The following is a 14,198-nucleotide window of genomic DNA, read 5'->3' as shown; positions in this document are numbered from 1 at the left end:
TCCACTAACTGGATGGCCATGGACTTGTCTGCGTGCAAAGTCTTGTCATTAGAGACTTGCTCCCGGTCTCAGAGTTGTAAGAGGGCCAGGTCCTCTTACGGTTCAACCCAGGCCTAGTAATTCAGGATGCTGAGTGAGTGGAGCTCTGGTAGTGTAATGGTTACATGTTGGGCTGCGCTCTGCATGGTCAGCGGTTCAAAACCACCAGCAGCTCCTCAGGAGAAAGACTGGGCTTTCCATTCTCATCAACAGTGACAGTCTCGGCTGCTATGAGTCAGCATTGACTCAATGGCAGTGAGTTTGGTTTGAGGGGGTGGAGGCTTTCTGGTTGATGTCCCACCTGGTTTTACCCTAGACTGTGTGCTTGGCTGAATGGCACAGTGTGACTCTCCCATTTGTCGCTACCTGCCCCTTGGGAAGCCCTTTGAGGACAGGACTCTGGGTGTGGCTGGCTCTTGACTGAAATCTCTCTGAAATCCTCCAAACCTCACAGCTGGTCTTCACTCTGGTTATGGTGATGCGCTCAATATTGTTGCCAAGTCCTATATTGTGAAGAATGGGAGTCTGATTGGGAACCCCTGCTCTTTGAAGGCCACTTAGGGTGTGAACGAGTCTACCACACTGTGCAGGATATTCCTCATTTACTTCCAATTTTGCAAACAGCAACAACAACGGCAATTGCTTGAGGACATAGAAGCTCCTATGTGTGAGCTAGCAAGTTGTGCTTCCCAAAACTGACTCGGATAGAAGATGTCTCATCTCTTTCCCACTTTTAAAAAAATAAGGACATTTGCGAAGGTTACGTGACTTGAGCAGGGTCACATGGAGGTCGGAGTGGAGGTGAGATAGGAATAGACTTGGGATAGACCCAAAACAGGAATAGACCTGGCTATGGACTGGGATAGCAGGATAGCACACATGATTAGGTGCTTGTCTACTAACTGAAAGTCTGGCAGTTCAAGTCTACCCAAAGATGGCTCAGAGGGAAGACTGATGGTCTACTTCCAAAAATATCGGCATGAGAGACCTCCTGGGGCCCAGTTCTGCTATGTGACCACACCATGTTGGCCTGGATCCGACTCCTTCAAAGCCAGAGGGGTTGGTTTGCCTGTGAGCTCTGGTCTTAGTGTTCCAGAACAAAACCTACCATCTTCAAGTCGATTGTGACTCAGCGTAACCCCGAAAGACGGGGTAGAACTGCTCCCCTGGGTGACCAAGGCCGCGATCATCAGGGAAGCCGCCATCTTCCTCCTGCATTGTGACTGGTCAGTTGGAACCACTAGCTTAATGATTAGCAGTCAAACACTGAAACCACTGCATCCCTAGGTCTCCCGATGAGAATTTGCTGATTCTCAAGAAGAAGTGGAGGATTTCTCTTTCCTTTTCTTTAGAACGCTGAAATCCTTAGTGCAGGGCCTGGCACCAGGCCGATGCTAAAACCTGCAGTGACCATTAGGGTCAGCTCTTGAAAGGGTTCGCTCTCCATAAACCAGCGGTCAGGTGGGGAGAGAGTCTGCCTCTTAGAGCACTTTGATGGACATTGGTAGACTCGGTCATGCTGCCTTGAGCAATTTGCGTTCCAGCATTAGGAAGGCTTTTCCACATCGTATGCTTTTTAACATTCAACATATTTTAGCGTTATTAATCCATGACCTCTGGGGAGAACAGGTCTTCATCATCTGATAGCTAGTCAATCCTCAGTTATTTCCCTAGCAGATCGACAGCATGTACATCGTTTCATGAAAAAAGTTGATAAAAGAAGGAGAAATGAAGTTTCTAAAATACTGGATAAATGGCTCCATCACTGAGCACTAGAGTTCCAATGTAAAGATATAAAATCAACTTACATTTTACCATGAAGTTTGCTAATAATCAAGCAAACCAAGGCATCATTCAAATAAGATAATACCCATGAAAGGACTGAAAAGTTGAATTCACTAAAAATTCTAATATATTGTTTTGCTGTTTGACCTGTATTATTTGCTCATCTCTGCATACAAGATAGTGCATATATTTGCTGTATTATTTGCTTACACTTGCACACAAAAGATTGCTGGCCTCTGAGTGATTGCTTGCTGGAGAAATAAATGGCTTCAAGTATATAATATATGTTATATGCTAGTTATCTTATACAGATATGCTATTTCTAGTGGCTTTACACATTTCTGGAGAACAAGGATTATCTCTCACACAGGCCAAGATCCCCAGTTTTATTGAAACTCAAAACAAGGAGCACAGTATCCATCAATGCTGATGAAGGAATGTGCAAACAACAACTTTCCTGGCATACGACGCCTATTAACCGAAGGGAGGGCAGGGTATCAGGGAAGAACGAAGAGTTATACTTTCACATAAGGAAGGCGCTTTATTGTAGTGCAATCACGTTGAAGTTTTACACGACCCCCAAATACACAGATACTGGTCACCTGCACACTATGAGGTCTGGCGTCACTGAACCGCAGAGAAACCCACAGCTATAAGTGGGTTCATCGGAATGGAAGGCACGTAATTTGAGGATGAAAAGACATGTTGGAGAACTTCCATGGAGGCCTCGTCCTTCATCGGCGTTGGTGATGGTGGTGAGCGCTTCCAACAGGGAGCTGGGGTTCCTGACTGCCACCCTCTTTCTTGGACCGTGGTGATTAAGAACCCGGGAGCTGCTCCTCCACATCAACTACTCACAGAGCTTTAAACGTCAGTCCCTAAGCGGAGCTGTGGCAATCGGTGTGCCAGGTGAGACAACATGAAGAGAAGAAAAAAGTACTGGTAAACCCTAACCAATGAGCAAGTGCCCTGGGAGGGCGGGCAGCCACGTAATCCACCTCAAGCACACCAGCAAATATACATGCGTGGACCTGCCCCCATTCTTGGCCTCTCCCGCCTTGTCCATGACATCACATATTGCACATTTCGGGGGCACGCAGACGGGACCCAAGCGCCACCGCGCACATGTGTCCCCATCGAGGACTTTTCTAAAGGAGCTTATTCCTGACTTTGTTGAACCCAGAACCTAAAAATAAGTCTATACACAGTCACATATTTACAGAGACACCACAAGCTCTGTCCCGGGGGATGGCCCTAGCTGCCTCTAAATGTAGGACTCTCTAGCAGATGGGAACCGGTCAGCCTCAAGCACTGGCTGACTGCAGCGCCGGACGAAGTAGTCCCGCCTGCTCTTTTCCAAGGACTCAGACACAGTTCTCAGCCGGGGGAGGGCAGCTCTCCCAGGCACAGCCACGTCTGCTTCGGTTTCCACGGACGCACACACAGTCCGGCCTCCTTTCCAACGGCCAGTCACGGGAGAGAGCCTGTGCCCACTCGGTGGCCCTGGGTGGCAGGGGTTTCCCGAGTCCCCTGCATGGTGAGTCGGGTGGAGAGCTGGCTGCGTGGAGTCTTGACTGAGCATTCGTGCTCTCATGCTTCCAACCGTTTGGCTCGTGTAGGCCGTGAGTTCCAAAGGCTGACCCAGAACCGCCTCTTCATAAGACGGCGGCCTTCCAGGGAGTCTCTGGTCCACTTGTCGAAACACATCGTCCACGGAGAAGCCCTGGGCTCTTAAGTCCAAGTGCAGAGCCGTGTGGCTGTGGGTTTCGGGCCAGCTCGCCTGGATGATGCGGCCAGCGAGCTGGCTGTCTTTCTTCCCACTCTTCTTTCCTTGACTCGCGGGAAGGCCTTTGTGCGTCCCAGACCCACCGCCGGCGCCCTTGGCCTGCGCTCTTTTGTGCGGGGCGAAGGAGAAGGACATGGAATGCTTTCGTATCTCTCTGCTGGGCTTCCCTTTGTCAGGCTTGGTGGTGAAGGACTGGTGCCGGGTGAAGAAGTGCCTCTTGGGACTGGAGGGAGAAACCACAGGGGAGCCATCAGAGGAGCTGTCCAGGGAGCCCGAGGAGATGGCCTTCGGTAACAGTCCCCGGGGGAACGCTGGGCCCTGAGTCACACTCTTTGCCTTCAGGCCCAGGGGTCTTTGGGGTTTGACTTCTGCTACAGGGAAAACCTCCTCCGGAAATGGGTCTCCAGCATCCTCGCTCTCAAAACGAGAGCCCACCCTTGCCTGCGGGAAGTTGTCCTCACTCTTGGTTAGCTTTTGACTCGTGATCCGGCCCCCAAGGCACTCTTGGGAGGAAGCCCGGCTGGGTTCCGAATGCCTCCTGTCTGGTTGAACCAGAGAGCCTTTCAGCCTGGCCACCACGCTGGCCATGGGCTTTGGGCCCGGCTCACACAGGTCCCGCGGCCCGCTGTTGTCCAAGCTGCTGGGCCGCTCCGTGGGCCCCTGGGGCTGCCCGCTCCGAGAGCAGGTGACAACGCTGGGCTCCACATCCGGGTCTGTGCTGTCATAGGCTGAGTCGTTCTGCAGGGTCGACCCATCTGGGGAGCAGAAAGGAAGAGGCGAACTTTTGGTCCCGGTTCTTTTAGAAATACACTGCAGAATCACCGACCCTGCTCTGACCCAGGATGGAGCTGCTCTGATCAGACACGTACCACGTGGACATGGATTTATTTCCAAATCCACTATTTTAGACTGAGAGAAGTATAAGAAGGGAAGATGCAAGAGCGAGGGAGAACAAAGTTGTATGTCCCTGATCATTTACTCATCTTAATATTGACAGCGGATTCCTGGATGGCTCCTGTACAGACCCATATTCCAGGACTTTGGCATGGAAGCCTGCTCCACCCTAAACAGTTGCTCTGAGTTGGAATTGGTTTGGCAATAGGTTTGGATTTATTTTACTAATTTTTTTTTCTTGTAGCAATTAGTCACAATTCAGAATGCAAAGTGGAAAGGGCCAGCCTGCAGCTGCGGGAGGCGTTTTAGGGATACCTGTGCTGTGTCTGAGGAGCTCGTGCAGTGTCTGAGGATGCCCATGCAGTGTCTGTCTGAGGATGCCCGTGCAGTGTTTGAGGATGCCCATGCAGTGACTGTCTGAGGATGCCCGTGCAGTGTGTGAGGATGCCCATGCAGTGTGTGAGGATGCCTGTGCAGTGTCTGTCTGAAGATGCCCGTGCAGTGTGTGAGGATGCCTGTGCAGTGTCTGTCTGAGGATGTCCATGCAGTGTTTGAGGATGCCCATGCAGTGTGTGAGGATGTCCGTGCAGTGTGTGAGGATGCCCGTGCAGTGTGTGAGGATGCCCATGCAGTGTGTGAGGATGTCCATGCAGTGTTTGTGGATGCCCATGCAGAGTGTGAGGATGCCCGTGCAGTGTTTGAGGATGCCCACAGAGCTGATTTGCAAAGGCCCTTCCTGGCTCTCATACCAGCGCTATTTTACGTCCCTGGCAGGAACACTCTCCCAAGATGCCAAGCATCACTGGCACATGCGCACCTGAACTGTCTGTGTGCTCCAGGGACTCATCAGAGGTAATGCTGGAAGGTGCCGGAATGTTCTCCCCGAAGACCTGAAAGCAGTGGTCAATGAGGAATTCCACCAGTGTCTTCACCTGTGAGGAAAATGAGCGGCGTCAGTCTGGAGACCTGCTTCTTTCTGGGAAGGTCAGGGTGAAGAATGGGACCATGTGGGGTCAGCTTTCAGGGAAAGGCCCAAGAGAGATGTGGACGTTTCTCAAGTTTGAAATGTACAGATGGTCACTATAGCCAAACAAGCAGACATTAGAGTTCATTGTTTGTTCTTTTTTAAAAAAACAAAAACTCTTCTTGGGACATGGATTCCCCCCACCACCCAAAGATTTTTAAAAAGTATTTTACCTTAAAATTGTGCAGTTCTCATTTAGAAAAATTGTGTCTGTGGGTCCCCAATCTTACTTGGTTCCCCCACTCTCCCTTTTCAGGGAAAAAATATTACCCAGTGCCTCCTGTAGCCCATGAAGCAGGATAAAGTATAGATCGGTGTCTGCTTTCACCGCCCCACTAGATCGGGCCAGTGCCCCCCTAGGGGATGCTACACGTTACGGTTGTACTAACAGTGTGAAGCACAAACAAGAAAAAATAAAAAATGCTTTTCTAGCTGAGAAGACAGAGGGATGTGACAATCCGTGAGCCTGTCACCTGCTGCCAGGCTGATAGAGGACACGGGCTAAGGTCGCTTTGGATTGTCATGCCTGGTCAGAGAGGGGCAGTGGCAGGCCACTGGTAGACTTCCCATTGTCCATGTGGAGGCTTGGGCCATTGCTGACCAAGGGACCCCAGGCGCAGCCACTCCCCCCTGCTGAGGGAGGCCTTTGCATTTCTCTGATGCTGGGTGGGCTTCCGTGGAGCTTACAGACTAAGACAGACGAGGAAGAAAGGCCTGGTGCACTACTTCAGAAAAATCAGCCAATGGAAATCCATGTGACCCAATGAGCTGATCCCAAACCAAACACGGGACAGGCTTGAGACTGAGCAGTGTGCCTCAGAATTGGGTGGCTGGTTCCATGACAAGAGAGTGGAACTCTGACCACTCTGACCACAGCGTGCCACCCTTTTCTCTCTCCAACTGGGGAGCCTCAGAAAGAAGCCTTTCATTGCTTGGTTTTTGCCAACGGATGGTGAGACTCTAAGTTGGGGGTTTCTTTAAAAGCGCCCAGAACAAACCTTATAGTTCAAGTCTCTCTGGGCTTCCAGCGACAGGCTCTGGCCGCTGTCCGGGGCCAGCATGTTGGGCCCGATGCAGATGGCCAGGTTGCTTGAGTCCATCTTGTTGGTGCCAGCGTTCTTGCTGATGAGGAAAAGCACGTAGACCAACTGTTTGAGCAGCTCCAGGTTGGCCCGCGGGAGTTTATCTGCAACCCTGGCACAAAGGGGGGACCGTGAATTTCAGAGACGTTCAGGCCGTGGACGGCGGCGGTTCCTGCCTGAAAGCAGACTTCCTTTCAAATGAGGAAGGCGCTTTTTCTCAAGTGAACATTGTGCAACGTTCCTTCAGACACTTCCAGCTGTAATGGACACCAAACGAAATGAGTTGACCACAGCCTAGGAAGGCCCGAGAGCTGGGTCTGTAGCATTGCAACACCAACCTCAAATCCCGCAGCGGAACCTGCTCTGAGCCCCTGGGGCTTGTCTTTAACATTTGAAAATCCTTTTGTTGAGTTTGTCCCCCAGCTAGACAGACTTGTCTGGCTTTCTTAGACTCCAACCCTTTGCTGCTTTGGGAATTGTCCCCTCCCACCCCACCCTGCCTGCCCCATCTAAGGAAGATGACATATTTGTTTAGCTGCTGAGCTCTTAACTGCTCAGCTCGACCAGCACTCCTCTGAGCTGATGGCAGGGGGTATAAATCAGCTTACAAGCACACATTCATAAATCTGCACACATTCATAAATCTGGCCGAGGCAACACTAACTAACAATGACAAAGGCGGACCCCTCCCCTCCCGCCCCCTTTCCAAAGCTGGACTGGTGACGCTGATACATTATAGTTCTGTTGCCAGGGGCAAGTGGGTTCTGATCCATCTGCACAGCTGAAGGAAACGCTGCTCACCGTGGGTCTTAATTTGAGCCCATGGCGCATTTCCACTTCCTTTAGGAAGGGATGGCAATGGACGAGCTTTCTTTATGTTGTTAGTCGATTTATGGTGATCCTCTTGGGATGTTCGTTTTGGGAGAGACACGTCAAAGTCTTCAATTCGCTCAGTGTCTCACGGACACTATTTAGCCACGTGGGGCAATCATAATATGCAGAGGGATTTTTGGCGTGTTAGGGAGAATCCTGTGCCCCCAATCCCTAGTACATGTTTGAAGGCCAATCCCCATGCCTGTGGATGGGATTCTGTTTGCAACAGGGTTTTCCGTGTTATGGTATTTACACCAGGTCCACGTAGGGTGGGTTCTAAATCTAATCCCTTCTGGGTTAGGAGAGGGGCAGATGAGACACGGGCACACAGATGCGATCTGAGGATCACCAGCCGCGGGCGGAAACGAGGAGCACCGGGGACCACGTTGGCCTGTGAGGAAGGAGTTGCCCCGGCTAAGATTCCTATTTGGACCTTTTGCTCTCAGAACCTGTCCTTTAAAGACAACTGGTTTGTATTTGCGTTACAGCAACCCCGAGAGCCAAGACGCAGGGGGACTGCTCACAGGAAGCCGAGGTGTGACAGCGGCATTTTTAGAGTTCTTTGTGTCACTCGGGGCCATGCCTTCCATCGACAGAGGTGAGCATTTTGACTGCATTTGTTTTTCTGTAATTTTCACGTTAGCTCGTGACGAGGAGAGGAACAGTGTCAAGGAATCACGACAAACAAAAAGAAGCCACCACAGAGTGACACCAATCTATGTGGGGCCAGGGCACCCCCACGTGCCCGTTTCAAAGAGTTTACCGTATCGTCTGGGCCTGACACAACCAGGCCTGTTTCCATGACTTTTTCTCCTTGCACTACTTCTATTGACAGGCTTCCCAGCCTCCTGGGATTCATGAATTTTTCCTTTACAGAGTTGTACTTCCTTCCGTCTGGTGATCACCCCCATTTTAAACTGCGGGGACCTCCCGGCTCTAACCCCAGGGCCGGCCCCTCAGACTCAGGGAGCTGCGTGGTGTGGGCGAGGCACAGAGAGCTCACGAACCACTTCACAGTCAGCTGGAGGACCACTGTGGCCAGCGCAGCCCTGGTCCAGCGAGTCACTCCGACACTTACTGTTGGAGGGCCTCCACTCTGTCCTCCTCACACGGCCGGGCCAGGGCGTCCATCCAGTCCTCGAACAGGTCTCTGTAGAGCAGCTTCTGGGGTATGCTCCGCAGGAAGTCCTGCAAGGGGGCGGTGGCGGGAGGAGCACTGTGTAGTCTGCTGGTGGGACATTGGGCCCTGACCTTTGTTGGACCCCAGGGACCTCGGGGCCCCTCCATGATACAGATAAATTCTCGTCACCCCTCCGGCACCCTCCCCCAATGTCTGTCATCAACTTGATAACAACAGGGACAGAGGGCTGCGCTCCCTAGTGGGAGAATTCTAGTGGGGGGCCACAGGACAAATCGCCTTTGCTCATCGATTTTTTTTTTTTTTTTTTTGTGGCAGCTTAAAGTATCACTTTCAGTTGGACTCTCAGATCACAGAGATGATAAATAAACTAGATTTACAGACAATGTAGGTGCATATATGCATATATCACATACTCATTGCAACCCTATTTAGGGCTTTGGAGGCTGTCAATCTTTATGGGAGCAGAGAGCCTCATCTTCCTGCCAAGGAGCTGCTGGTGGGTTTGAACCACTAACCCAATTCCTACCTATAGGGCAGAGTAGAACTGCTGCTTTGGTTTCTGAGATTGTAAACTGCTGGGGCAGCCAATAGCTACCTCTTTGTTCCATGGGGCAGCTGGTGGGTTTGAACCACCACTGACCTTGTAGTTAGCACCTGAAGGCTCAGTCCAGAGTGCCAACAAAGCTTCTATATGCATGCATAATTGGTTACAAATACATAAATGGCTTAATTAAAACAAAGTTAGACTTTGCCCACTGGGAAGAGAAGTCCATTTTCTATCTCCTGAGAATGCTATTCCTGAAAGGAATGCGGGGAACTCTATGCCCTATTTCTCGAAAGGAACGCCGGGAACTCACCTTAAAGACTGCAGCCAGCAGGTGCACGGGGCAGCCTTCCAAGTCCACCGCACCTCCCGAGTTTAGCTCCTCCTTGAGCTCCTTGCGGGCTTTCTCATTGGCCGCTTTGCGGAATATTCCTTCAGTCGAAGGGCCTTGACGGCACAGAATAGTGAGGATGCCCTACAGGACATAGCGATGGGGCAGGAGATGGTTGCCTTGGCTCAGAGGCACACCCTTGACTGCTACGCATACATTTAGGTTGGAGACTGCCTGAGAGTCACGTCCGTGAGGGGTACCCAACTTCCCCCGTCATGAAGTATCCTGCCCGTCAAGGCTGACTTTCCATTTTACTAAGAACCCCAACAAGAATCAGCACGCCAATGTTGCTGTCTTCAGGGTGCGACGCACCCCCTCTCTCGCTGCGCTTTCTGGTGAGGAGCCCCATGGTGAAAGCTCTCTGGGAAATTCTCATCCCAGAATGCCTTGAGCCTCTCTTCCTTTCAAGTCCCTCTGCAGAAACACTGGCTTTCTAAGAATCGACTGTATGTCTGTTAGCTTTTCAGAAACCGTACATTGTCAGTAGTCTTGACTCTCTGAAACCGGATGTGGAAAAGCTATTTGGGAGGGACTGTCCTGAGCTCAGTGGCAAATGTAACTCATCCTTTAGGCCATAAAGGCCAGCCAGTCTCTTTAGTGGGAACGCTGTTTCTAAAACCCGAAGACCAAACAAACAAAAAACAAAGGTCAACCCTAACACATTGGGTCTGGAATTACATTAGGAATTTTCTTGGATTTTCACCGATGACAGAACACTGAAGGTGGTCACTGCGGGAAGGTCCACCTACCTGAATGGGCCGGGGCAGTGTGTGGTCCTCACCACAGATGGCTGACAAGGGCTGGTCAAACAGCGTCGCTTTCAATTCTGGCTCCAAGGGCCCAGTGAAGTCCGACAAAGAGGTCAGCCTCTTGATGAGAAAGGGCCAGGAGAGCACCTTCCTCTTCTTGACCTCTGCGGGCACCCAGCAGGACAGAGAGAGTGAGAGGAGCAAGTCAGGCAGGCCAGACCCAGAGAAGACAACGGGCATTGTCAGCTACACATGCGCTATTCAAAACCAAGGCCAAACTCAGGGCCAGTGAGTCAATTCTGACTCACAGCGCCCCTACAAGACAGGGTTGAGCTGCCCCGTGGTTTTCTGAGACTGTAACACTTTACGGAGTAGAAAGCCCAGGCCTTTCTCCCTACGTGATACAAAACCCCAAACAAAGTCACTGCCCTTGAGTCGATGCTGACTCTTAGCAACGTTGTAGGACAGGGTCGAACTGCCTCTGTGAGTTTCTGAGACCATGACAAGAGAGGAGAAAGCCCAGTCTCTCGCTCTCTTTCGTGGAGCAGCTGGTGGATTCAAACTGCCGACCTTATGGGGAGCAGCCCAACACATAGCCACAACTCCACCAGGAGCCTCCATGTCATTGCTGGGGCTGGGGGGTGGGGGTGGGAGAATCCAACATTTGAAAAACTGAGAAAGCAGAGGGTGTGAATCTTGACCTAAAAAAAGGCAATTTGAAAAACCAACAACCCCACCATTACCAGGGCAACCAGCCTCTAAACACCAACACGGAGGTTCCTCAAAGCCTCCGCCTTTCCTGTTATTTCTCCTCTGCTACCAAACCCAACGGTGCAGGTTGCACACAAACAACCATGGCACGCACCTGGCCTTTCTAACTCGGGTGGGCTTTGCTGCCGTGAGAAGGGGCATGCCAATGCATCCCCTCTCTCCCCTGTCCGTCCTGCCTTGGGCAGTTGAAGAAAGAGAAACTGGTCAGCAAGAGAGGAAGTGACTTGCGCAAGAAAAGATCACGTTGGAGGCCCTTCACCCCCAGGCACCCTCTGCCGCCGCGCTGGCACGGACCAGCCCCTAGAGGGAGCAAGCCCAGCATTCCCTCCACCTGCAGTCACCTTCTGCCCAGGCTTCCCAGGTGGCTGCTACCGGCCCCCCTGTGTGCAGAGTGGAACTGTTCCCTCGGGTTTCCCAGGCTGTGAACCTTTCAGAAGCAGATCACCAGGCCTGTCTTCCTAGGTGACTCGGGGAGGGTGGCCAACCTTCCAATGAGCACTTAACCATCTGTGCCACCCGCGGTCGTTGGAATTGATTTGACAGCAAGGAGCAACAACAAGAAACACGCTCGGCTCCCAGGAAGACTTGCACCTCGCCCTGGGCTTGGAGAACTGCCAAGAGCAGGAGGCTAAGAGTCCCTATCCTTCTGAACACCGAACACCGGAAGGCTGGCCTGCAACGAGTTCCACCCCCCCCCCCCAAGTTTCCTTCTCTGTTCTAACGATAAAATGCTATTTTCTTCTCTGCCAAATGGGAAGAGGACAGAGAAAGAAATGACCTATTCTTATATTTCAGGGGTTCCTGGGTCAGGGTTACCTTGGGATGAAATGAATTACATAGATATCAAAATATGAAGGGCAGAGGGTGGGTTCTTGAACATCTGATATGAGCAACAAGTGCTTTGTGGTCTCTCAGACACACGCTCCCTTTGTAAATGAAGAAAGAACCCCTGAGAAAATATTTGTGTATTTTTATTACACAGCCATACTTTAATTGTCCTCCACCAAGTGGCCAGAAGATTTCTTAGCCCATAAAGAACCCGTTGGAGAACTGGGAGACTGACCGCAGTCTCTTTGCTCTCAGCTCACTCCATAGTTTGAGCAAGCAAGCAGGCGTATGCCTGCCCCGTAAGAGTTAAAGAACATTTAACAAGAAGAGCCCAGTAATGTACCGTGGCTTTGCCAACTGAGAATGTTGGCTGGTGGCACTTATATAAAAGATGGATTGGTTTCCCAAACTCACCAATCAGCTGGCAAATACTGTCTTCGCTCTCAGATGATGCCAGGAGAGGATGCTCCTTGATATTGCCCTGAAAATACATTTATTTCCTTAAAAACAAGAATGGAATTAACCCGTAGGCTTGTCCATGAAACACACCAATAGCATCATATTCATTTCCAAGATCAAGGCAGTGCAATACATTAAACTCCACCACGCCTAGCCTCTAGGATTAATAGTAAGTCTCGATGGTCATCGTATCAGATTCCAACAACCATGTTTAATCTGCTATGTTTCTGATGCAAAATGTATTCTCTTGTCATTAACCAATCCCCGGGAGCTTCCATTAGGATGGAAAAGAGCTTCCCAGCAGGTAAAAAGGTCTCCCTCCCAGGGCCCATAGAGAGGTTTTAAACATTGCTTTCTCACCTCTGATTGACATCCGATGACCATGTCCATGTCTTTGGCAGTTAGTGTTTTGGACTGAAAGAGAAAGATACACTTAGACAAATGCCCGGGACTCTCCCTCCTGGAAAGTGTGAACGCCTCGGGGGGCCGAGGGCACGCACAATGTTACAGCTGCTTGTCACCTTCATGAGGGGCTGGGCTGGCTGGCTGGCTGGCGGTGAACTCCGTTCCACTCTGTCCTTTGGGGGGGACCTCGGCTTCGTCTGCAACAGATCAGCGCAAGAGAGAGTCAGGATGCCCTCAATGAAGAAGCCGGTCAAGTTCAGCATCACTTTGTCCAAACACAAAACCTCCAACTGTTAGAAAACATCCCGAGTAAAGTCAGGGAGGCTGCCAGGTGGCTTAAGTCTGAGCACCTTCACTGCTGAATAATTATTTCGACTTGGTCTCGTTCCTGGTCCCAAATGTGTTATTCATTTATTGCTTTGCCGTCCGTCAGGGGGTTATCTGAGTAGCTGTTACAATTACAACTAGCTTTTTGTTTGCTTTTGGTTTGGGAAGTAAGGGTTTTTCTTATCGACTTCACAAAAACAGAACAAAATACATTTCCATGGTACTATTTAGGGTTCACAGAAAGCAAAGACCAGATCTGCTGGCTCTCTACGCCAGGGCCGGCCCTCTCCTGCCCCTGACTCCACTGACAGCTGTTTTCTGCTGAAGATCTGCGAGGCAGTTTCTTCTACGCGGGTCAATTGGCAGTACTCACCCTCGCAGGGACCGGGGCGACTCCTTCTACTGCCTGCCAGCTGTGGGTCGGCGGTGAAGCAGCATGCCACAGGGCTGGGCCGCTGGCAGGAGCCGGCGTGGAGCCGGGTGCAGGGACGACGTGGGCTTCACGTGGACAGAATGCCTTCCAGGCAGGAGGGGCAGGTGGAAATACAGACTTTAAGGAGGCCGGAAAGCACGTCACCAGCTGTCACCCAAACAGCCAACAGGACCCTGGGAGCCCTTACTTCCTCTTTCCTTTTAGGGCGGCTAACATGCTTTCTTAATTTCTCTCTCTCTCTGCTCTGTCTTCCACTTCAAAGTCAGAGGCTGTGAATGATGAGGGGTGGAAAAGAATTACTGGGGCTGGAAAGAATTACGGCCTCAGGTGAGGGCTCTGATTCATGTCACAGGTGGGATGTGTGAAGACCAAGCTGTGTCCTTTGAGGCAGCGTAAACAACGGTTTATTTTCTGAAGTGGGCACTTCCCCCCGTTAGCCTGCTTGGGTGCTGTTTCCTCGTCCACCCACCATCTGCTCTGCCCAGGTGCCACCGGACTCGGATGGGTTCTCTGGTCCAGGGCACTCAGAGACCCAGCACGGAACGCACAGCCCCTTCCTAGAAGAAATGACCCGACACGAGCGCCTATGAACTCTCCCCTTCTTGTGCCCCAAACTCTTGGCCAAAGTCTCAATGCCCCAAACCAGACAAACAAACAACAAGCTCAA

At 51.2% G+C, this 14,198-nt stretch overlaps 1 protein-coding gene across 1 annotated transcript; it reads right to left on the bottom strand.

The window, feature by feature from the left end:
- Positions 1-2,196: 2,196 nt before the first annotated feature.
- LOC101658133 (T cell activation RhoGTPase activating protein) lies at positions 2,197-12,894 on the bottom strand. Its single transcript, XM_004701927.2, has 9 exons — positions 12,867-12,894; positions 12,727-12,780; positions 12,322-12,388; positions 10,309-10,472; positions 9,482-9,643; positions 8,562-8,671; positions 6,527-6,722; positions 5,322-5,436; positions 2,197-4,365 (listed from the first exon to the last, which is right to left on the bottom strand). Exons 1-9 carry the CDS (start codon positions 12,891-12,893, stop codon positions 3,089-3,091), a joined length of 2,172 nt encoding a protein of 723 aa, XP_004701984.1. The 5' UTR covers position 12,894; the 3' UTR covers positions 2,197-3,088.
- Between the last annotated feature and the right edge of the window lie 1,304 nt (positions 12,895-14,198).

The sequence above is a fragment of the Echinops telfairi genome, unplaced genomic scaffold (assembly GCF_000313985.2).
Source record: "Echinops telfairi isolate 266 unplaced genomic scaffold, ASM31398v2 ScPeMD7_3533;HRSCAF=4204_0, whole genome shotgun sequence".
In the NCBI taxonomy this organism is placed as follows: Eukaryota; Metazoa; Chordata; class Mammalia; order Afrosoricida; family Tenrecidae; genus Echinops; species Echinops telfairi.
Note: the sequence above shows the minus strand (reverse complement) of the source record. Positions and strands in the feature narration are given on the sequence as shown.

Excerpts from the sequence above, each read along its gene's own strand:
- LOC101658133 (XM_004701927.2), bottom strand. The coding sequence starts at position 12,893 with ATGAAGGTGACAAGCAGCTGTAACATT. Across the intron at positions 12,389-12,726 it reads TCATCGGATGTCAATCAGAG|GGCAATATCAAGGAGCATCC; the intron begins GTGAGAAAGCAA and ends ATGTATTTTCAG. Across the intron at positions 10,473-12,321 it reads CAGTATTTGCCAGCTGATTG|AGGTCAAGAAGAGGAAGGTG; the intron begins GTGAGTTTGGGA and ends GGGTGCCCGCAG.